General features: G+C 36.7%; 1 protein-coding gene across 1 annotated transcript in view; it reads left to right on the top strand.

Annotated features, from left to right (window-relative positions):
* LOC124641659 (RNA-binding protein fusilli) overlaps positions 1–24,220 on the top strand; it is a 103,367-nt gene that overhangs the window by 59,031 nt on the left and 20,116 nt on the right. The window contains exons 4-10 of the mRNA XM_047179829.1: positions 2,043–2,227; positions 3,230–3,319; positions 3,874–3,928; positions 18,597–18,707; positions 19,249–19,381; positions 19,779–19,916; positions 21,290–21,505. Coding sequence (XP_047035785.1) covers positions 2,043–2,227; positions 3,230–3,319; positions 3,874–3,928; positions 18,597–18,707; positions 19,249–19,381; positions 19,779–19,916; positions 21,290–21,505 — 928 coding nt within the window. The remainder of the gene's footprint in view (positions 1–2,042; positions 2,228–3,229; positions 3,320–3,873; positions 3,929–18,596; positions 18,708–19,248; positions 19,382–19,778; positions 19,917–21,289; positions 21,506–24,220) is intronic.

Below are 24,220 nucleotides of genomic sequence, written 5' to 3'. Positions count from 1 at the left end.
GTTGTCCGCCAGATCTGGCCCCTCTCCGGTCATGTGCTGAATAAGGCGGTCGGCGATGATTCGCTCAAAGATTTTTCCCACCTCATTCAGCAACACAATGGGCCTGTAGGCAGATGGTGAGTCTGCGGGGCGTCCCTCCTTCTTGAGCAGGACCAGCTTTCCGACCTTCCACTGGTGGGGAAACTGACCCTGCTGCAGACATGCGCTCAAGAGTCCTGCAAGTCGGGGCCCGAGAGCCTTTATGGCCAGAGCCCATACTCGGCCTGGAATGCCATCGGGCCCTGGGGCGGTGTTTTTGATACGAGTGACCGCCACTCTCAACTCTACCTGGGTCACTTCGGGCACGTCGTCGTCGTCGACCTCTGCGTTGAGCATGCTCCAAGGCGGAACCATGGCGGGTGGGTTATGCTCCGGTCTCAGGGGGAATAGAGCGCTAACCACATCCTCCAAAAGTTGTGGCTGCAGAGTCTGGGACAGTGGGGGAGCCCACTGGCGCAACTTACCCCTGACCATACGGTAGGGGCGACCCCAAGGGTCACGATCTAGTGTCGCCAGTAGTTCCCTTTGAGCCTCTGCTTTGGCCTTCCCGATGGCCAGCTGGAGAGCGCTCTTTGCCTCCCTGTAGGCCTCGTAGAGTTCCGCCTCTTCGGCCGTCGCTGTAAAGGAGCGACGGCGTCTTCTTCGGTACCTGGCATACTGGCGGCGCACTTCCACACATGTGATGCGCAGCTGTGCAATCTCCTGTGACCACCAGTATACCTGGCGCCTAAGGCAGTACTCCTTGATACGGCGCGTATTGTGAGGAGGTTTCTGTCTCTGGGACCCTAACCACCGGTACCTTGGACCCTGTGCCCGATATCGGTGGCCATCTATTTTTTATATTTTTAAATGTTTTTTTTACTTTCTTATATAATCTAATATTTAAAAATATAAATAATATGTTGAAAGATAAATAAATGCACTACAAATTGTAATGAATTAAAGACGATGTGGTTACTACTATTTTAAAAGGCAAAAGCGGAATTAAAATAAACTATGATTTTAATCATAGAATATTTTAGATTTCTTTGTGTGAAAGGGACTACTGAAGATAATTTCTAATAACTAGACCTGATTTTAAGGCACTAGAATAATAGTTCTAGAAACCAACAAAAAAAAAACGAAATTATCAGCCTATGTAAAATCTATTCTAAATTACATTCACGTCTCGTCACAAAAAATGAGCACACACCAAAACTCATACATTATTTAAGTTTCCCAAAACGTGACAAAAAATCGTTTCCGCGCATATCCGTTCAGAGGTCACAAGCTATATTCAATACGCGGTAATCTATGGCATTATTTACTCGTACATTTATCTGTTACATCAATATGGAAATTATGGTGTTATACAATGGCAAAGGAAATTTATGGTGATTCCAATTCAAGCGTTTATTTTAAGTTTTTGTTCAAGAAGGCGACAATGCTGTTTTTTTTTTGTCTATGGATATGTCGATGGTGTCGGGTTTTTGTCTTTGATTGTGTCTATTTTTAGATTTTTTTTATTTTTGGTTGAAGTATTTTTAGATCTCTTTATGTATGCCATCATATGATGCGAACTAAGTTAGTTAGTAGTGATGATCTATCGTTAGCTAGGTACTCGACGAACTCAATAAAAATAACCGCCTTCAGGGTCCCACCCCCTAACCCTATTACCATATCAAATTCAGTCTCAGTCAATTCAGTTGTTTGCCATAAAAGTTTTACAAACTCGTTGGCTTCATTTTATCAAACTCTCCCGCGCTGAAGTTGACTATTAACTGCGCAAAAGTATGAACAAAACACTATTGCACAGCAGTGGATGTGGGTTTCCGAAGATCGTGCGAACTGGCAAACCTTGGGGAAGGCCTATGTCCAGCACTTTGTCGACGTCTTTCGGCTGACATGGCGACTATTGCGGCTATATATTAAATGGCTAACCTAGGAGCCGTAAAGTTATTTGACGAAATCTATGATGATGATAATGGCAACTTAACCTAATTTATTTATTCTTTCCCCCACAGACAATGCCTGCACCCCGAAGCCTGCAGCAAGGACCTCTCCCTGCCCACATACTACGCGCGTTTCCACGATATTCGCAAGGAGTATGTGCGCGCTTACACGCTGCGAGCGGTGGCAGGCGCGCGCGCAGCCGCGCCGCCCCCGCCGCCGCCGGATCACCCGGGGTCGCTGCTTGATATGCTCAATTGTATCCTTTTCTATTACAAAAAAAAACTATAAATATTGGAACCCTCGAACATATGACTCTTTTTGGGTTTTTGTTTAGAAAAAACGATAATTCAAAAAAGAGGTTTGTGAGGATAAACAGAAAATACAAACACCAGAATTGAGAACCTCCTCCTTTTTGGGAAGTCGGATAAAATTCGGTGATACTGATACCTACATGACCTGTGTATAAACGTGTAACCTACGGTACATACTTAAATCTATTTCCTTCTCCTAGCTTTGAGTTAAGGTACTTGCCGAACAAAATAACGTAAAATTTTAAAAACAAAAAAATATTTGTCCCAATACGAAAGATAGTGTGGAAACTACTTTTCTTTTGTTTTAACTTACAACACTAGATGCATTAAGTTACCTACAAAATGGTAGCGCCTAATTTTTGCTCATAGCAAACCTACAAACGCATGATTGCCATAGCAAAAAACAACAAAGTAATTATGATATCGTTTCTACGCACAAAAACATTGCGACAACTTTAATGAATAAGGCGTCATAATACCATTTAATCAGTACTTACTTCAATACCATTTACTTATTACTGTCAAGGAAATGAGCTATTTAGCTTATACTTAGCGGATTGGCTAACTGCTAGTCATTATTGTCAGGCCGAGGTAAAAATGTTCTATGACTGGCCGGTAGAGGCGCTAGTATCTTTGCTCTTCGTAACAAGAATTTCACGACAGTTTTTTTGCCTTCCGTAAGTTTTCCCTCGTAGAAAACCCGAGAGTATACGCGCGGCAAAATCCTCTTATATCAAAGCCTGCTTGATAAATGGGCTATCTAACACTGATATAGTAACTCCTGAGAATAGTGATATTTAAAAACAAGCAAATAAATTAACTCTTCAGCTGATACATACATACTGGTACATAGTTTATCTCTGACAGGTTCTTTTGCTAACTCTGTGTTTATCTAGTGTTCTTAACTGCTCTTTTTCACAATAAAACCTTAACCCTATTGCAATCAGATTTAGGTATAAGCCCGTACAGCGGAGACAACTTCTACGCAGCCGAAGTCAAAGACATGGCCAGCATTATCCAAAGGATAATCACTGATGGTAAGCAGAACTATATCTTATCTATCTATACATAACTTACATTATACAATTCGTCATAGAAGAACCTTGCGGAGCTCGTGGCTAACTTACAGGCTGTAAGTTACAGCAGCAAGGGTAAATGATCATAAGGCTAAGCAACGCTTGGTGCGGTCAGTACGAGGGTGACCATCTTGTCATGATTTCCTCCGTGTTCAGAGAAGCACGATAAATTGTTGGGTCCGGACTGTCATTTAAACATCTTTGGCAGTCGTTTCGGGTAGTCGGAAGATAGAAAGTCTGACAACCGGTCTTGCCAAGGGGAATCGAATTGCCCAGGTAACTGGGTTGAGGAGGCCAGAAAGGCAGTCGGTCCATGTAAAACACTGAGCTGCACCCGGTTAGACTGGAAGTCGACCTTAACATAATTAAGTAATGGCTAGGTCGATGATGATGATGAATTTGCCATAGAAGTTGACGTCTAAATAAGATAATTATTCATATTCTTAAACAATGTTAAACTTTACTCAACTTTATGTTCTATTTAATATTAATGATTGCTTTGTCTTATTTTCCAGGTTTCCGGTTAGAGTTACCCGAGACTGTGGACTTAGTTTTAGAAACTGGCATTTGGTGAGTTTTTTTTTTGTCTTTTATAAACCATATTCTTTACACATTATACAAACAGTGATGTTAGGTTAGGGCCCAATAAAGTTGGCTGCGGGGTTGAACGAAAGAGTTACCGCGGCCCTGGTACACAAAAGGCCTACGAAGGAACACGATGGGTTTTAGTCAGTATGAGTCCGACACTCCCTCACCGCTGCTAACCCACAGCGGGAGGAGTCATTTGATGATTACCTAAACGTTACTTTTTCTTAAAGAACTGTTCACTTTGAAACTTGAAGAATTCATAATAGTAAACAGAGTTTTAAGAACACTATTACACGCGTATTACTATCGCACACGTATTACCAGCGCCTTATAAGACGTGTTGAGCAATATGTTGCAAATAGGCGTTTAGTGCCCTTATTTACTTGAACTTTGCTGTTTTTAACATCGGCAGCATTGGAAACGACTACAGTTCAAGTTTCATGCCCAACTTGCCCCAGCGGTTTCACCTGTATCCCATGGGGATACCTACTCACTCTGTGCACTCGAAAAAAGTAGCCTAAAACTGAAATAACTTTTCAAAGTTGCCCGTTTTACTCATATGGTACAAGCAAACACGAACTGCTTACTTAGATTAATTTTGACGATTATCAGAATCCAGTAATTTTAGAATACAGACATCTTTCTCCTCTTAATATTGCTATAGATATCACTTAACCGGCAGTAGTTGCCAAGGTTGACGGAGGACGTAAGGTGACAGATAAACAGTGAACTTTCCTACCATCACGGTATCACTATCCAGATAGACGGATTGGCGGGAATTCGAATAAACAAGAATTAGCTGAAAATATGAAGTTAGTTTTTGAAACTGATAAAAAAAGCTTAGCATCTAAATCAAACTTTATTACAGAATTGCGGTTTCACGTGGTTTCACCCACGTTTCGCATAAAATGTCCGATATCCGAACAAAATGTAGCTTATGGTAATCAAAGATCCTATGTTACCTGGAACCTTACCCAATTTGAAAATGTATTTAACTCCCCTACAGTTAGGGCTGCCATCCGTCCGGGTTTCCCCGGATTTGTCCTCGTTTTAAGGCCGTCCGGGGGCCGTCCGGGCGGGGTTTCAAGAAGTGTCCGGGGAAAACCCGGACACTTTTCATGTAAGGAAACACCTCATTGAATTTAAGTATATGTTAATAGTAAATGGATTACAAATTAGGTGTTATTTTGTTTAAAAAAAATCGTACTCGTTCGGAGAAAAAATGCTATTTACGCCAAATGTCCGGGTTTTTTAAATGTTTGTCCGGGTTTGGCGAAATTCGAGATGGCAGCCCTACCTACAGTCTACAGTAGTCATTCTCACATTCTCAAATTGTTTCAGCAGTTTGGAGTCTTAATGATAAAAACAAACGGCCAAACATTTTCGAAATAAACAACACATTTTTAGTAGTCGATTTTTACAAACATTTCCAAAGGCAAACATTTCCAAACCGGATCCAACCAGATCTAAAATAAGGAACTTACAGAAGCTAATAAATCAATCCAGTTTGAAGTAAAACACAAATTAATTACGAATAGGTGACAGCAGGTTATCTGGAACACGATAAAGTCCGACTTACTGATCATTTATTGCAAGTCTAGAAGGAAACATGTTACCTAACGAGTAGACTATGATATGTGTGCATTTAACCTGTACTTGGAGGGAACTACTTCCCACAGCCGAATAGGAAATCAATCGCTTTAAGGTTGGCTGTAAAGAGAACCCAATTCTGGGTATGGCTCTCCGTTGTACAGTTATACATAAACTTTCTGTATTTTTTAGTGTTTCGTATATAATAAAGAATGAAGAAATAAGGAGCAACGTATAACAATTTTATTCTGTCGTCCTATAGAATAGATTACTATAAAATTTCATCAAAATCAGATGAGAAGTTCTCGCTTGAAAGTGTAGTACGACTAGGTAGCTTCCACCAACGGTTTCACTCGCGTCCCGAGGGAGCTACTTCTCACACATAGCTTATTCATGTGAGCTTTATCACTACTAAAACTCTGCGTGAAAGACAGACAATGATACATACCTACATACCTAATTACAAATCAGAGTAAGTGTGATACAGAATGCATCGTGTTTCGAAACTGTGACAATCACTATGTCGTCATACTTTCCATGTTTTCTTATCAATCAGAAAACAGATTAAATCAAAATACGCTGTAGTAATTACAAGTCAGGTAGTACTGATAGTGGTGTATTGATAAAGATAAACTATTCTGTCGATTACTGGGCAGTAGGCGTACAGGGAAAAAATATCTTGTACTAGAAATGTACTTACCTACTTTTTGGATTTGAAAAACTTTCTGTCATTTTCTGCTAGAATAAAATCAATCTTTAACACTGCCTACTGCGAAAGAAATTACGACGAAAATTATAATAGGGTTGTTTCCTAGTATTCAGTCAATTAAAAATTTGTATATGCACCGAAAGTTAACAAAACTAGAAACACGTTAAGCTATATTATATTAATAATAACTGACCACATAATTTTTAAAAAATTAATGAAATTTAAATTTATCGTCTATTACGTCATGCCCTTGAAAACGGCGAATCGAGTCCGATGTCGTCACTTTACATTGACAATGACAAGTATTTGACAGTGACAGTCTATGACAGGTATAAACTGAGAATTGATGTGATGTTTTCTTTAGTTTTTATTTGTATTTGAGCGAAAGAAAGTTAGAAAAGAATTATGGAGAAAGGATTTATGAAAGCTGATAGTTTTTTTGTCGCTCAATTCTTTGCTAATAACCAAGATGACACAAATATAACCTCAATAACAAACACAAACTTTACGTTCCTTTGCACAGTTTTATTTTATCGCGTACACAACTCAAAACATTACAGGTATTTTCTTTTGTGCCCAATGTTTAAAAATAATGTAAATGTTTAAAATATTTGTTTTTGTATCTATATTATAAGAATACATTGTTAGAATTTCAAAATCAATGACTTCTTTCTAATTAGTTTCTTCTCTTTAGATGTGCAAAGTGTAAAGGAACACATAGTATACTGTGACGTCACAGTCACGTGATCGAGCGTTTTCTGGGCAATGTTTTAAGAAAAATAGAAAAAAATCGAATACATAAAAAGTAAAGAGATTTAAGACGCAAAATCATAGGAGGGGTGATCTTTAAATTATTTAGAAGCTATTTAAATAGATTTTCGAAAATTGGAAACAACCCTATATACTTTGATTAATTTATTTATTTTATAGGATAATAAATGTCAAGCAGGAAATAGCATGATTACTTATTTTAAAAACTCTTCAAATATATTTTCTCTCTTTTTGAAGGGTACCTAAAGTATCAATGATATTTGATTTGAGGCCCTATGATGGCAACTCTCTCTATTGTAAAGAGACCATGTTGGCAATATTAATTGCATTACAATCTACGTAAGCTATTTGCAGCATTTCAATCGCACGTGAATTCTAAACAGACTATAGTAAGGGTCTAAACGGACTTTAGTTAGGTCATTACAGCCATTCAATCAGCCACTGGGTGATACGCCAGATATCAGCCGTGGGTTCATTTGTATTGGACTTTGATACAGATATTACTCATTATATCAGATCTGAGCGGTCTTAATGGGTGCTGCATATCGTAGGTCGTGAATGTGATGGAGAGGCACGACTTGATCAAAGGTACACTTCATCACACACTAACTCACTTCACATCTCATTTCCAGTGATAACTGGTAGCTTACAGCCTTTCTCGATGAAGAGAAGAACAGCAGAGTCTGAGGTTATCGCAGTCCAATTCAAAAACTAGATAATCTTTCAGCTTCGCAATATTTGTAATGAAATCATACCCAAGTACCCTTTCATGGATCCTAAAGCACGAAACAGGAAAATATGCTCTTCATAGTTCTTATACATGAGACAATTCCTTAATATGAAACAGTCCTTTCCAGGCAAAAATGATCACTACTTATGAAGTACATATTATTATCCTCAATTTCAAAATAACAAATACACAATACCTAGATATGAGACAGCCCATATCCGGTAATGATGAACATTGAAAACCTATAACTTTACATATGAAATAACCCCACTTTCAAACAGACTAATAATCCAGCTGAACAGCACATAAAAACAGCGTATCAACAATATTTGTCGCACGTGTACTATCAGCCATAGTGAAAAGGTCGTATGCGCCATATAAAGTGTATGTAGATACGCCTTTTTTGATTCTGCAGCTGTGTTGCTACTTGACACTCGCTGAAAGCGCTGTGTAAACCCAACGCGACCCCGTACCAAGATATTGGTGACGAATTTCAATGTCTTGATTGGATTTCGGGGATTTCTTTGGGTACACTGCTGCTATGGGTTCCTAAGTTCCTGGTTCCTGTGTGACCTTATCATACAAGATAGGTTATTTCCCAAAATTTCTCAATAAAAGGCAAATGAAAGATGAATTTACATATAGATAAGTACTTATAGATATTTATCCTTGATTTCTTGGGTTAAAAAGTTCTATGCTTTCATTGGTACATTTTTATCTGATTGACATAAAACAGATACTTTCTTTTCTTTAAACTTCTCAACAAAAGTCAATTGGAAGATTGGATAATATACGTAGGTACATAACATACAATTATCCATATTTTTGTCGAATCATTTTTAAAAGTGACTACATTACCACTAGTTCTACATTATCACTTGCACCCTTCACCTGTTTTGCTAACAAAGAATTTGCTAATAACATTTATAAATGATTACTATTACTTACTAAGCTAAAGACAAAATACTATTTACGATACACCTGCTGCCCTGTAGCACTAAATAACGTTTTCTTTTTGCATTCTCCATATACAACTTACGTATGATGTAACGAAGAACCTATTTAAGGCAAATCGTTATTATACTCTTTTGAATAAACTACGTATGTATGATAGAAAAAAAAAATCCCTTACTACTTTTAACTCATTTTCGGTTTCATTAGCTTATTTCAGCATTAGGTGGCCCAGATAATATAACTGAAGATGTAAAACAGTGGAATTCTGCTGCATCTGGTTAGACTGGAAGCTTACCCCAAGACCCCGACATAGTTGGGCAAAGGCTAGGCAGATTATAATATAGTGTAACAATGCAATGTACCTCTGTTATGTTACATTAGTAAGTGCACTACTAACCAGTTGTCATTCTGTATAAAATTTATGAAGTCCAAAAACAACTTTCAAAGACCTTGATAGTGAATACATAAAATGCACTTCTGTCAATGTCATTATCTATTCTCACTTGACAATTATTAGCTACTAGTTGTTCCTCGCGGTTTCACCCGCGTCCTGAGGGAACTTCTTCCTGCACATGGATCGAAAGTAGCTTATGTCCTTTCCCAGGATCTAGACCGCCCGTGTATCAAATTCCATTTATAACGTTTCGGTAGTTCTGGCGTGAAACTGACAGATAGGGTTACCTACTATCGTATTTTGCCTATAATACTAGTTCTTAAGGATTAAAATAAAACATTGTAAGTACTAGAAATGATGCTTAATATTTTTGCCAAAATTTGCATTCGATTAGATTTGGGTCATATCGTTTTTGACCTTTTTTGGGTTATCGTTTATTCCTTGAAGGCCCGATAATTGGTTTCATTTCAATTCTTCCTCATTTCTATCTTATTATTTTTTTGGGTATTTTTAAGTGATAGTCCACCTCGCTTGCCACATTTCGTTTCGTTTATCATCTGTATGAAAGGCCCGTGTGTCGACAGTAAAAGGGCTGATGGTAATGCAAGCATCCATATCCATTCAAAAAATTAAAGTAAAAAAATCCCCATTATCCTCTACTGTTTTTACAAAAGCGGCCTTTTACAATTAGGTACCTATAGTGTAGGAGTATCTTGTAGTACTATTGGATGCAAATAGCTATTAACTATACTACTAATGTATGAATCATCAATCTCCTTGCTTGTTTATTGTTTTTCTTTCATTAAAGAATCAAATTCTCTATGGTTCCACAATGATCCAGTTATATTTGTATGCTTAAGTTATCTCTCATCTCCTGCAGATATTCAATTGTAGAATTCTTATCTGTTTGTTATAGAAATCTATGTTCTTGATTGTGTTTTCATTATGCATGTTATTTCCTATCATATCTACTGGAATTATGTAGAAAATATGCATTGTGTGTGTGCATCCAATGATACGGAACGGTCACGTAAGGTTTGAAGAATTAGCGTGTGTTCTTAATTCCGAATCTTGCCAAGGTCTGGTTATGTCAGGGTCTCGGCTATCTTAAGTTTTATTACGTTTTCTGTTATCATGTTTGCAACCCTATTAGCAGCATCATAATTCTCATCGATTTCATCATGTCAACGAGATTACTTCTTTATGAGAGCCACTTCAGCTAATACTTAAGTCACCGTTAATCAGAAACATTCCATTAATGATCTCACAATAAGCAATGAGAATCGATCAAGAACAAACTAAGTTACAGAACAACACACGACCCAAGTTTCATAGTACAGGCCATATCAACTCCTGCGCAAGTGAAGTGTCGCGCAGCGTCACGTTAACGCATTCCGTCCCCGACCGACGCGTGGAGCGGACGTCTCGATCGCTAGTCAAACAAACAATACCGTCTTATCTTGAAATTTTATGTTTTGGAACGCGTCAACTCCTTGCCCGTGGTAGTGCAATAAAAAATAACCGATAAGCAGCACAGGATTGTCAAGTGTTTGTTTTATGATAAAGTGGTACGCTTTCGGGACTCTTTTACACTTTTATCGGTCTTCGGCAGCAACTTTAGATAACAAGGTGAGCGGTTGATAGCTTTACGATAATTAGTTTGCTTTGCAACCCATTCATATTGGTATTTCGTTAAGGTCTAATATTTGAAATTTTCATGCTAGCTTTATTTGATTTGTTACCGGAGCCGTATCTAGATTTGGTTAGTTATGCATTTTTCTTTTGAATTGTCAATAAGTACTGCATTACTAGATACTTAAATTTTATATACAATCGGTAATTCATTATTAATGGCGTTGTCACGCTTCATTTCAGTAATTTCTTTAAAATTACTTGCTTACGTTTTATGAAGAAGAACCACTTACTTAGAAATAATAACCTCACGAAGACCCCGTTAGTTCTCCAAAAACTGAAGTTATAAACCAAATTGTTCCCTTTGACCTCGAAAGGGCAAACAAGCACATTGACAGTGACGACTCATAACAGTCATAACCCTACGGTTCTAGGAATAAAAATGGCATTCCCATAGCACAATAGTATCATATAACATCTTCAGTTTATAATGTAAACATGTAAAAGAACAGTCATCTATGTGTACTAGCAAAAAACTGACCAGTTTTTGTGTCAATTTCTCCTTTGATCGCTGGTGCAGTCATTAGGAAGTCTAAGGCCTAAGACTGGCTATTATAGAGTACATTGATTTATGTTGGCTAAAATCAATCAGTCAATATCTAAAGCAAATGGCCTATGATGATCTCTTTTTTTTTGCAAAACTTGAATAATGAGTAGCATGTGTAGGTAGAATACTTTTCAAGATCCTTAATCTTCCCTTAAAGTTGAATGGACATAGATAATTTAGCCAGTTTAGACTGTCATAAGTTTTTACACATCGTTTGCTGTTCGAATTTACTTATCTGCTAATGACATGACATGTGCATTGTAAAGAATACTGGTACAAGCGACAGTCAGCATATCAAAGATAGCCCATAAATGTAACAATTATTATATAGTATAGTAGACTATACGTAATTTATATCTAAGACCAAGTAATAAAGTCAATAAGTAAACAGAAGCCAAAGCTAAACCCCAAGATCTTGAACTAAACATCCTTAAAATAACATCACAAAGTGCATTATCAGCTAAAGTTCAAACAAATACAGCTGATAACACAGTTGCATATAGTTCCTTCAATGACAAGCAAGATCAAACGTTTTCTCAAGTCACGAACATAAACTAAAAAGACTTCTATTCTCAAATGCAAATAAAGAAATATTCAAACTGAAACCTGCGATAATTTTTTGCACCTTCTCACAGTTCGTCTCTGGTTTTTTTGAGTGAAATAAAAACTCATACGATAAGGCTCGAGTTCCAACCTCTACGGAATACATTTGTAAGATTTATCGTGCGCGAGCGCTGCGGTGCTTGAAACTCGAGACGGTGTTAGTGCTAAAAATGGGGCGCATTCTGACGACACTCCCGGTATTTGTGAAGACTTTTGTGTTAGAAAGAATTGGTCGGAAGTACTTATAGTAATACTGGCAAATTACAAAACACCCTAAGAAAAGTTAGTACGGCTAGATTCTAATCTGATCATAATATTTCATTAATAAGCTTTTTCTAATCGGAAGGCAACGAATCTTAAATACTTTTTTCAGCACGTACTTACCTAGTTACAGCTAGTTGAAAATACATACCAACATGTCACTATTATCAAGTAAATTTTTGCTTCGTCAAAATATCCGTGGACAAAACAACAGTTGCGTCGCAAAGTCTAAAATGTGCGCCGCTCTTTATTCGTCAAATTTCGCAACGGCAAACAAACTGTGCGGATTGGAAATTGTCAACATACACGTTGTGCAGTCAGCAAACACTTCGAGGCTAGATATGCACTTTGTATATGCAAAAAATGCACTTTTGTGCACGTTATTTTCTTTGCTGAGTTGGTTGTAATTCTAGGCTACCGGAATTACGGACATGGCATTATAACTATCCTTATTATTATGCAATGTAACAATAATACACCAGTGTTTGTTAAGCGAAAGATTAAAGGGCTTAATATGCTTCCTTGGGGAATAACACGACATAAAAACATCCAAAACAATACTGTTATATTTTTTATATGCAATATTATATGACTTAATATAATATTTTATATTGAACATATAAAACCGATCTATTTAACAGCAAATCTTTACATATCAGGCACTACCTACAGTACGGCTGAGTGTTTCAAATGCCTGTAACCTTGATACCGCAGAGAGATCTCAGTAATTATAGTAAATACTATCTCCCACAATAGCTGATGTTGTTATATTCACAACTATTGTTGGACATAGAAGATAACCGTCAGACTTAGGTATATTACTTAGCCTCAAGATCACCAGCAACATAAATGTCAATTTTCTTAACAGAACTGTTTATTATGAACCTTCACGCTCAAGTTTAGTAAATTGTTGTTATAGGAAAAACTAACGTTTATGTTGTCGATGAACTTAGGCCTTATACTTATGGGATAGACAGATCGAATACATTTGTCGCTCTGTGACTTCAAGATGAGTCAAAGTGAACCAACTAAAGTAAACTGCGTCTACCGCCACTAAAATCTGTTTCACACAAAGAATTACTAAGAATATTCATTACTACGCTTGCCCAAGGGGAACTGGCGATTTCAGAGTCTTTCACGCTATGTGGCCCCGATAACCTGGCATGACTATATAGTTGGGACTTCAAGTATTAAACTCCCAACATCATGCTTTGATCTAGTCTACGTGATGATGATCCTCTTTATTTACTTTATAAACATCAACTATCTAATAAGATCGATTACCGATACCGATTACCTTTAAGGGCCAATTACTGGAATCCCAAAAATTGCAACATCGACAAAATGATACGTAAAATGTAATGTTGTTATGTTATTCTATTACTCTATTTTAAATTATAGTTTTTAGTTACCCTAAGTTTTTATCTCATGATGTTTAGTTTAGTTATTAGTTAACAAGTTTAGTTTTAGTTTAATTTTAATAAGAAGTGTTTTGTTTTGTATAATTCTACAGTTTAAATTCTATCATTATTTAGCGTATGTTGGTTAACCTGTAATTGGCGACTGTGTAAGTCCCAGTAATAACTGAAATTGTACTCTTAGCTTTATCTACACAGAAGCTGTTGGTAAACCCTTTAATAAATAAATAAATAAATAAAAAGATTGAGGGTAGTCCTACATGAATCATGTATTTATCTTGGTTGAAATTCTTTTGATCACTGTATAATTTCATATATACTGGAAACACTGAGATTTGATCAAATATGAATGCCTTACAAATCAAAAGCTGCAAGCAATAAATCGTGAATTGACAATTGTCATAAAACACGTGAAATAAATATTAGAAAAATCCAACTTGAACAAGATATTGATGAGTGTATAAGTACCACCCTAAAGTATATTTGTCAAATGTGATGAAAAACTTTAATGTAGAAATTAATTATCATGTGTTCTTCTACCATACACCTCTGTCTAACGTCACCTCACAAGTAACATCCATCAATAAAATCTTGTATATTTTATAAAACTAAACAGGTCTAATGATCATTGATTGATAGTAGTTAATCACTGCATATCTTCTGTTACATCAAACGTAATAAAAATCATAGCATACTTTTATTTAAAAGATAAGAGATAACCTGGATTTAACAGATAAATATAAATCAGTCCAATTAATTTAGATTAAGCGTTTTGATGATATATTTACTTATATTTATCACTTAGAAATGATCTTATGTGCGTTACAAATGTCATTATAAGTGATGTCTTCCTTGTTTAAACTAACTTCAAGTTGTTATCTACAGAGGCTTTAATCATAAATAAAATCTGACCCTCGGATAAGTACATTATGTTTTCCACCCCAACCATTGAGATAAAAGATGATGATTCTCATCAATTTGACGTAAACCTAGTTTTAGAAGAACGATTTAAACAATCCTAACAAAAATTTATAAAACTATTTGCACCGTACAACGCACTAAAACATAACTGGCCAAATATAATTCCAGAAAAAAACATGTCAAAAACAACAAAGTCAAAGTTTACAAAACACCCATAGTGAATAACAATAAACGTTCCGATTCCCACAATTCTTGTATTACACGTCACCTATCAAAATATGGAACTGTTCATATCAACAAAACTATTGACACTTACAACATTACTAAATGTATTGAAGGAACGGATCTTGTAGCAGTGTGAATTTTGCATTTTTTGTCGTTTGTTTATAAGTTTGTACCAAAGAGTTTAATCCATTTCCTCTTTGAAATACTGGCTGAATCGATGCGTCACCGCGGCCATTCGCGGAAAGATAAGGCTAACACAACCAATTTTAATTTCAAATACAAATCGGCGTAGAACCGTTTGCTGTTCGAATGCGCTGTTTGCGATATTATTGATCCGTAACGAGCATTTTAAGTCGTGTGTTTAGAGAAATTGCAGTAGGGGACGCAGTTTTTTTTCTATTGATCGTCGTTGTCATAGGCAAACACCACTGCTGGGCAAATGCTTCTCAAAGCACTGTTACTGTTACAGCCTTTATACCGTCCCACTGCTGTTTGGCCTGTGCCCGGCCTCCTCTCAGACGAAGAAGGATTCTCAAAGCACATTCGCCCATATTCTTCTCCTTGGGTATGCGCGTTGTTGAGCTATATTGATAATGCCCTCTACATCAGTAGGTACTCATAATAAGATGAGTAATCCCTACCTGTTCAAAGGAAATTCCTGTAAGGGTCTACTCGTATCATTTACAAAGAAGGTTCCATAGTCCATTCAATTCTCACGCCTTCCAAGAATTCTTTTAAAACATAATAAGATGAGTAACCTTTAAGACCTGTGCAAAGACCTGCTTGAAAGAATAGGTTCATGCCTCGTGTCACCTACAAAGAAATTCAATTCAATAATCAATCACATAACAATAACCCTTTCTATACCAAATGGGTACTGTAATAAATTCTTTAGTAAATCAATATTAGTATTTTTTTATTGTTTGGTTAGCAAATTCCTAAAAAGATCGCCTCTGCTTTTGACTTTTCAATTATTACTAGTAAGTGTAAACACTGTAACTATATCCCCTATTCCGTTCAAATTCCTGTCAAAAATTCTCCTTGTGTCACCGATAAAGAAATATTTTTTTATAACCTTTTCAATGATGATTGCTCCAAGAAGTTCATCAGCAATAGAAACAAATATGTCACCTTCGAAGAAACCTTCTATCAGAATCCCTGCTCGTGTCGCCTACAAAGAATATAATTTGAATAGGTCTTTCAACACTACAATAAATTCTTCAGCAAAATAGAAGGAATGGCCGACATCTAATACCCCTTTTGTGGCATGGTCAATTCGTATGTTCTGTCGTAACATCATTGTTCAAATGTTGTGATTCAGCCCTTGCTATAATGGACATTGTCTCTCTGGGACCGTCACACGTATTTCATATTATATTATTATAATAAATGACATATCTTGTACGATTGTGTGGTCAGTTCACGCGACAATTCCCAATGAAGCTACATACTTTAGCGAGTGGAGGTACAAATTCCTGTCTCACATTATTTTTAGTATACCTATGCTTCCACCAGCGGTTTCACCTGCGTCCCGTGCGTACACAAGGTCATAAAATATAGCCTATAGTCCTCCTCAATAAATGGGCTATCTAACACTGAAATAATTTTTATAGTCAGTCCAGTATTTCCTAAGATTAACGCGTCCAAACCAACTCTTCATCTTTATAATATGAGTATAGATTTATCAATACAGTCTTGTATATTATTAGACGAAGTTAAACTTAAAATAAAATAAGAACATCAAAAACAGTCGATTACGCCTTCTCCGGTCAATATCAGTTCAATGGAATATTTTGTAACATCCGAACACTTTGCGATATTGCTATCACATTTCGGGTCCAAGGATTCATAAAATATTAGGTATCTGAAGATAAAGCTTCTGAAACTTTTAATTATTATTGTAATTCTTCTATTGATATGTTTTTTAAGAGTCACAGTGATAATAAAATAGAAATAGTGTAGTTTGTTGACGAGATCATTTATCTAAGTGGCGCGTCAAAGATGCGAATTAGAAACTTGATAATTAGGTAGGCTTATCTTATTATAACAATGTTGAGGACTGAAATTGAGACTCCGTCGTTTGCAAAGGCATATCGTAGGTGCTTTGATGTAAATGAAACAAAAAAGCTACCACTATAAAACTGCAGACTAACCTGTAGACCAACGATAAGAGGCTCTAAAATTCTAAAACCGCCAGCCAGTGGCACAAGCCAGTAGTATTACTTAACAACACCACAGGTTATCCAATCAAAACCTTTTATCGTTCTCAATCGAATGCATCAATTTCCTCAGGTTTTCCAATTCCATAACAGATAAGGAAGGAAAACGTTAGTAAAGTATAGTCAATCATAGAACTTGAATTTCTAATCCTATTAATATTATAAATGCGAAAGTATGTATGAATGATTGTTCCTCATTCACGCAAAAACGCTGATGAAAATTAAATGTAATTTATACGTCAGAATAACATACAGGCTGCTTTTTACCCGGCTGCAGGAGCTAGAGAAACGGGTGTAGCCGCTGGCACAAGCTATTTATAATGTATATTTAGTAAAGGTTTAGGTCAAGTGCATCACTATCATTCATTGATTGTATAAATATTCCGATTTGCTCTACACAAGAGCGATTGATAAGTGCTTGTACTTATGTAGTAAATATTATAATTAGCTGTTTCTTAGATAAGCTTAGGGATATTCCATTAGATGCGTTGTAGGTCATTTTATACAGATATGTAGGGGAGTATGGTTTATTAATCAAGTGACGAACTCATAGCTTCTCAGTGTTACCCAATCGAATGAATATTTTGAGAGAACTACAACACGAACGCTATGAAAAATTATGATGAGTTCTTCTCAAGAGTTGCAGTCTCTTATTATGCCAAATGCTATCCAAATGGTTATGTTTTAGTGTTATAAGAGAAAACAGACAGTAGAGTTGCAATGCTTCTTTGTTTATAATTTTAAGTTAGGTTTTCAATCACCAGTTGTCTTCTATATGACATATTTTCTAAACTATAAAACTATGTATTATAATGAAATAATAATCTATTCTTCAGGTATTTTTTATCTGGTGATTGAAAAATCGTCTCTTAAAAAAATATTACCTAAGTATATAGGAAGCTTCACTCGTTTAAATCCGCTGACCCAGCTCAAAAGTGCTACCTAGAACACAACATTTATTTAGCACACGCAATAACAAAATCATAAATATAATAACGATGATGACCTAAGCAGGTTTACGATGCATTCTGTACGGTCGCACGTCATGCGACCTGCAGCGGAATTATACGTTGCTTATCCATTGTTTCGAAACGTTTTATCAAAATTATGCTCTTGCTATGCGTGAGAAAGTAAGTTACGATTGAACCATTTAAGAAAAAAAAAATTAAAGTGATTTTTATTTAATAAAGTCAAGAATTAGTAGGCAATTCCTTTTTGTACTCGGACTTTTCGTTTGAAATGGAAAATCATGAGATGGCCGCTCCTGCTGTGCAGACTACTAACTGGCCTAAACCCATCATTGCTCTTTCGGGAGCCCTTTGTGTACCAGGGCCGTGGTAACTCTTAGAATCTGTACTCAGCCTAAGCCTACAGTCAAAAGTTAAACAAAGTAGGTAGAAAAAAAAAGTTTGATGGCACCAATTTTTTTTTGTTATTAAATCATCAAATGATCTTATTTAATTAAACCTATCTTTGTTCCTTCTGGAGCCATTCGTGTACCAGGGCCGCGGTAACTCTTTTGGACAACCACGCAGCAATTATATTAAAAGTAGGTCTTTACATTACCTACTTATCATAAAACAAACTTAAATAACGTATAATTCGTATTGTTTCAGCTCAAAAGACGATGAAATAGACGGTAACTGCATAGTTCGCGCACGAGGCTTGCCGTGGCAGTCGTCAGATCAGGATATCGCCAAATTCTTCCGAGGACTCAATGTTGCCAAGTAAGTTCTAAAAGACCTCATAACTCCAACAAAGTTTTTTGGAACAACAAAGTTACTAATAAATTATGGCAATAGCGAAGTATTACTTATGTACGTTCTCCAATATTTACCATGCGAGTAGCAAACTAGGACATATTACAAGGAATCTGATACTCCACAGTGCATTTGTGTTATTTTTTAGCAAATGACATCGAAAATGAATTCTAAAAACTTATCAGTTGTGTGAAAAGTTGCCACAACTGTAAAAAGGACCTCCTCCTTTTCTGCGTTATGTTCCGAAATTAATCTCAGCATCACTGTCTCACCATCAGACTTGTCTTACCAGTACAATATAGCGGTGAGTCACGACCACGACCACGGGCACTGGCCAGTATACTCATACTGAGCTTAATTTTGGAACACATCTCTGGAGTTTCGAATCATGTTCAAAAATTAATGTTCTTTTTTAAAATTCCACAATGTGTTCCAAATGACCATAGCCACAATGGCCTGCTTTTTTTCTTTTTTCTCCTACTAATATATGGTATTTCGTGTACAACAGAGGTGGCGTAGCCCTGTGCCTCTCGCCTCAAGGTAGACGTAACGGCGAGGCGCTGGTGCGCTTCGTGTCCCAGGAGCACCGCGACATGGCGCTCAAACGACATAAACATCATATCGGCTCACGGTACATTGAGGTAAGAACCTAATCATTGTAGTAGAAAACGCGTACCTACTTAGGAATTAAGAAATTGAAGTTCTCTCAATCAATTACAGAAATTCTCTATTTAATGCAAATGAACTTCCCTTTAAGAGAAAGACTTTTTAACGAAAATGTAGCAAATCAATGACTACACATGTTCTTATGGAACGTAAGCAACCAGTTTCATGGTGGCAGGTCTCATGAAAAACTGGCAAGAAACTCATTTAAGATGTTTCAGTTTATTTCATTTTTTTCAGCCACCAGTATTTTCTTAATTGGCCCTTAGTGTTCTTAGCTTATTCCAGAATAGTTCCATCCTTTACAACCTTTTCCTCATACACATACTTCTAAAAAGTTCGAATCATTATCAATCTCATTCCTTTTCCCTCCAGGTGTACCGTGCAAGCGGCGAAGACTTCCTGTCAGTAGCAGGGGGCGCCACTTGCGAGGCAGCCGCCTTCCTCTCCCGAGGAGCTCAGGTCATAGTGCGGATGAGAGGACTGCCCTATGATGCCACGCCGCAACAAGTTGTGAGTTCCTACTTATACTGGTCTTTGGTATTTTAGATTAGAAGGAATGGATTAGTTTTGTAGGGTTCCATACCCACCCAAAAAAAGTCGTGGTGGCCTAGTGGGTAAAGAACCAACCTCTCGAGTATGAGGGTGTGGGTTCGATTCCAGGTCAGGCAAGAACCAATGCAACTTTTCTAAGTTTGTATGTAGGTACTTTCTAAGTATGTGTATCTTAGAAACAAATGGCTGATAAAAAGGTTAAGGAAAACATCTTGAGGAAAAATGGACTATAAAGTCTGAAATCACCAACCCGCATTGAGCAAGCGTGGTGATTAATGCTCAATCCTTCTCCATGTGCGAGGAGACCTGTGTGTGCCCAGCAGTGGGACGATAAAAACTGCTGTAACAGTATCAGTATACCCACCCAGAGAGTAAAAATTAGCCTGTTACTAAGTCTTCTTCTCCTCTTTTGTCACCAAGTTGTATCACATGGACCCTCCTTGAAGGTTGAAATTTCTTACGGATTTTTCAATTTCTACGGATGATGTAGGTATATTTCTGTTGCTGGTTTTGTTTATGTTTGTCTACTTGAGGTCTATGCTAGCAATATGTTAAGGAATAATCCAGGGTTGCGGTTTAGGAATTTTACATGATAGGTAGTTCTACATTTTAATAACCTGGACAAATTAAGAACCCAGTCACGATGATGTTTACAAGTTCTTCACAAGATATTGATAGAAAATGATGTCAACTTTATTCATTCAAATAAAATAATTAACTGCCATTAAAGACACCATTTTATCTCATATCTGAGTACATAACAACAGGCTATCGGCCAATCAGAAGCCGTTTAATTGATAATAACAAGTTAACTCCGATGATACCTCTAACCTTTAGATTATGTGCTTAGATTAAGCAAATAGCTTACCTAACTTATCTAACGTTTTGCTTTTATAATTATAACATTAAACTTATGTAGGTCCATTAAGTTTATGCATATAGAATATAGAAACTATTTACTGTCTGCAGTTTCACCCGCGTTCCGTATGATATATTTCATCATGCATTCTAGGTCATGCATCAGGATAAAAAGTACTCAATAACTTTTCTCGATAAATAAGTCATCTAACACTGAAAGAATTTTTCAAATCGAACGTGTGTTTTCTTTATAAAGTAAGGATTAAACATCGGATCCCAAATAGGTGCTAAGACATGCCTGTACCGTGTTATTAAAGAATTTCCTTAGATTAAGATGATAATTGGGTCTTCTCTACATATTTCAAGACTTAACCTATACATAAGTACAAGAAGATATTCAACTATTAACGATCTCTGGAAGAAAATTTACAGTCCTTCATCCAATAAATTCTAACTATAACCTCATTTTCTAGCTGGATTTCTTCTCGACGGGCGACAACCCAGTCCTAGTACTGGACGGGGCAGAAGGCGTGCTATTCGTTCGTCGAGCTGATGGCCGCGCCACGGGAGACGCCTTCGTACTCTTCGCTAAGGAGGACGATGCTCCTAAGGCCTTGTCGAGACACCGCAAGTCCATTGGAGCCAGATATATTGAGCTGTTCCGGTCTACTACTGCTGAAGTGCAACAGGTAAGCAAATATTGCTGGATTTTTTTGGTTTTGATTTTAACTGAGTATTCTGCAGAATAGAATGTGGGCTGATAGTTGGCCCGCAGATTGGTAGATATAGATATAGTGTATTTTGACAAATTTGATTTTTTTTATTTGATTTTGAAAAATTAGTTATAATTTTTTAAGTCGAATTTTAGATAGTGACCGTGTGGTAATGTGCGCACAAAAATTTGTCTGCGTACATTTGACTGCGTACAAAATTATGAGCCCTATCAGACTGTAGGTCGACTTAAAGTTTGCAGTATGTGGGAGTGTCAAAGTTAAAGGTTTTGAAACAGACGTATCATAGGTTCAAATAAAATGTTAGAAGGTAGGTTCAGGTACCAGCTATTACCATAAATGTTTTCGGAATGCGCCTTTCTTTTACCTAAACAATTTTCTAGAATAATCTGGGGTAATCGCTTTTAGGTCTTTCTTATGAATTCCATGAATATCTCAGTACTTTGTACCATGTTTTTACAAAATACCTAAAGTATCTTTATCTTTGCTTAAAAAGTTTGGCATCTTTTATTAGATTTTAAACTGGAGAAACTGTTAAGTAAAAACTCTCCACGCTAAACGCCGTGACGTTCAAACTATAAAACGTACATAGTATGTACTGTATGATTGCGTCATAACAACAGTTAAACCATATCAGAAAATACATTGTCATGTAACATAATAATAAGATTGAAGTCAAATCAACATACGTTACGTATTGCGGTTAAAATACACTTACACTAGCTGGTTTCCCGTGGCCCCGTCCCGTGGAAACTCCGGCTCATACCCGGGTATAATATAGCCTATATTACTCGGGGATAATGTAACTTCCCAACAGTGAAAGAATTTTTCAAATCATTCTGTAGTTTAGGTGCCGTTAGGGTGCAAATAAGAAATGATTCATCTTTATTAAATTATATTACTAGCTTCCACCCGCGGCTTCGCCCGCGTCGAGTTCGGTTATATTGCGTTTTCAAGAGAACTCTTCAAAAGTCCGGGATAAAAACTATCCTATGTTCTTTCTCAAGGTCAACTCTATCTCTGTAGGTACCAAATTTTATTAAAATCAGTTCCGTGGTTTAGACGTGAAAACGTAACAGACAGACAGACAGAGTTACTTTCGCATTTATAACATTAGTTAGGATACTTAAGCAATATTGTAACAAGTTAAGATACGACAAAAATAACAAGATATTTACAGCAGCATTAGAAACTGTTGATAATGAGAAAGGACAAACAAGCTAGGAAGCTCCTTCAAGCATTAGGTATAGGACTGATAACATTTGACACGAATACATTGAAACAAAGACTAGTAGAGCGTTCGGACGTAACGCGCGTCTATTTCAAGCAAACATATTTTGTTGATTAGATTCCGACGCACTAGTTGAGATCAATTTTTAACCGACTTCCTAAAAATAAGAGGTTTTCACTTTAATGTTTTGAGGGTTCTGTATCCAAAGGAAAATATCGGACGTTATTGCTAAGACTTCGCTATCCGTTATACCTCTGTCATCTGCAAATCTATGGTCACCACTCTATATGTAATGAACCGTGATAGTTAGGTGGTTGTTTTCACAGACATTGTAGGTACGGTAAACTGCACATCAGTGGTAACTGTCATGCACCTTAACTCAATAGTAATAAGACGATTTTCCTATAAAACTGTTAATAGTTAGTCAACCTGAAGTTGACTGTATCTATTGTTGCCGTTATATCGTAACGAAAAATACTGAAAAGAAGAAAAAATAAGTACTTTAGGGAGCACCCAAAAATTGTATTACTTAAACAAATCGAATGCTTCTTTGCTAACGTCAAAATCTTTCTACAAACGGACCGGATATAAAACAAAAGACTGACTTTGAAAAGAATCACTCTCTTAAAAGAATGCGGTTCTATTGTATATTCAAGCGCTACCCATTTCGTTCCATATGTGAATGAAAGGAAGAAAAAAATTGGGTCCTTTACTCCGATTTGTTTTGACAAAAGACCAGCTGTTTGAAACAAAAATGTGTTTAATTGTCGCGCCTCATTAATGTTGCCATGTTGCATATCTCCTCTGTTTCCTGAGATTTTTGGGTTAAGTATGTGTTTTGAATTTAAATTAAGGCAAGGAGTAGGAGTTCTTTAATGTTTACGAATCCTAGTACACACGCGAAAGTTTGTATGTTCCTCTTTCACACCAAACTATGGGATAGATTTTGATGAAACTTGGAAGCAGTTCAAATAGCTTTCTATCCGAATAACTTAGGCCCAGGCTACTTTTTATGCATGTGCCGGAAGTATGCGGGTGAAGCCGCGGGTGGAAACCGGTATGAAATAATCAGCAATCATAATGTTATCTAGAATTTAGCCGTGTTAGTATTTATTGGTACCACCGTGACACATTGTGCGATTTTACAATCGTCTATTATGCTGGCCTGGTACTATCAGACTACCTACCTGCTTAGTTACACCAGTTCAAATAAGTAGGTACCATTCTCATTTTATCAGGTTTTCTGAAGATTAGGTAAATTGTGAATTTGTGTGGGACGTGGGTACTTAGTTACGGAATGTTTAGTTTGATTGACGAAAATCTCTGGAACTATAAAACATCGTTTTAGTTCAGAAAGTCATTTATCTTTATAATAATATGGTTTATTTATTTGCAAACTACTCCGTGCACACAGATATTAAGTAGCCTATGGCCTTTCTCGA

This window comes from Helicoverpa zea, chromosome 22 (genome assembly GCF_022581195.2).
Source record: "Helicoverpa zea isolate HzStark_Cry1AcR chromosome 22, ilHelZeax1.1, whole genome shotgun sequence".
NCBI lineage: Eukaryota > Metazoa > Arthropoda > Insecta > Lepidoptera > Noctuidae > Helicoverpa > Helicoverpa zea.
The sequence above is the reverse complement of the archived record's forward strand: the minus strand, read 5'-3'. Positions and strand labels throughout refer to the sequence as shown.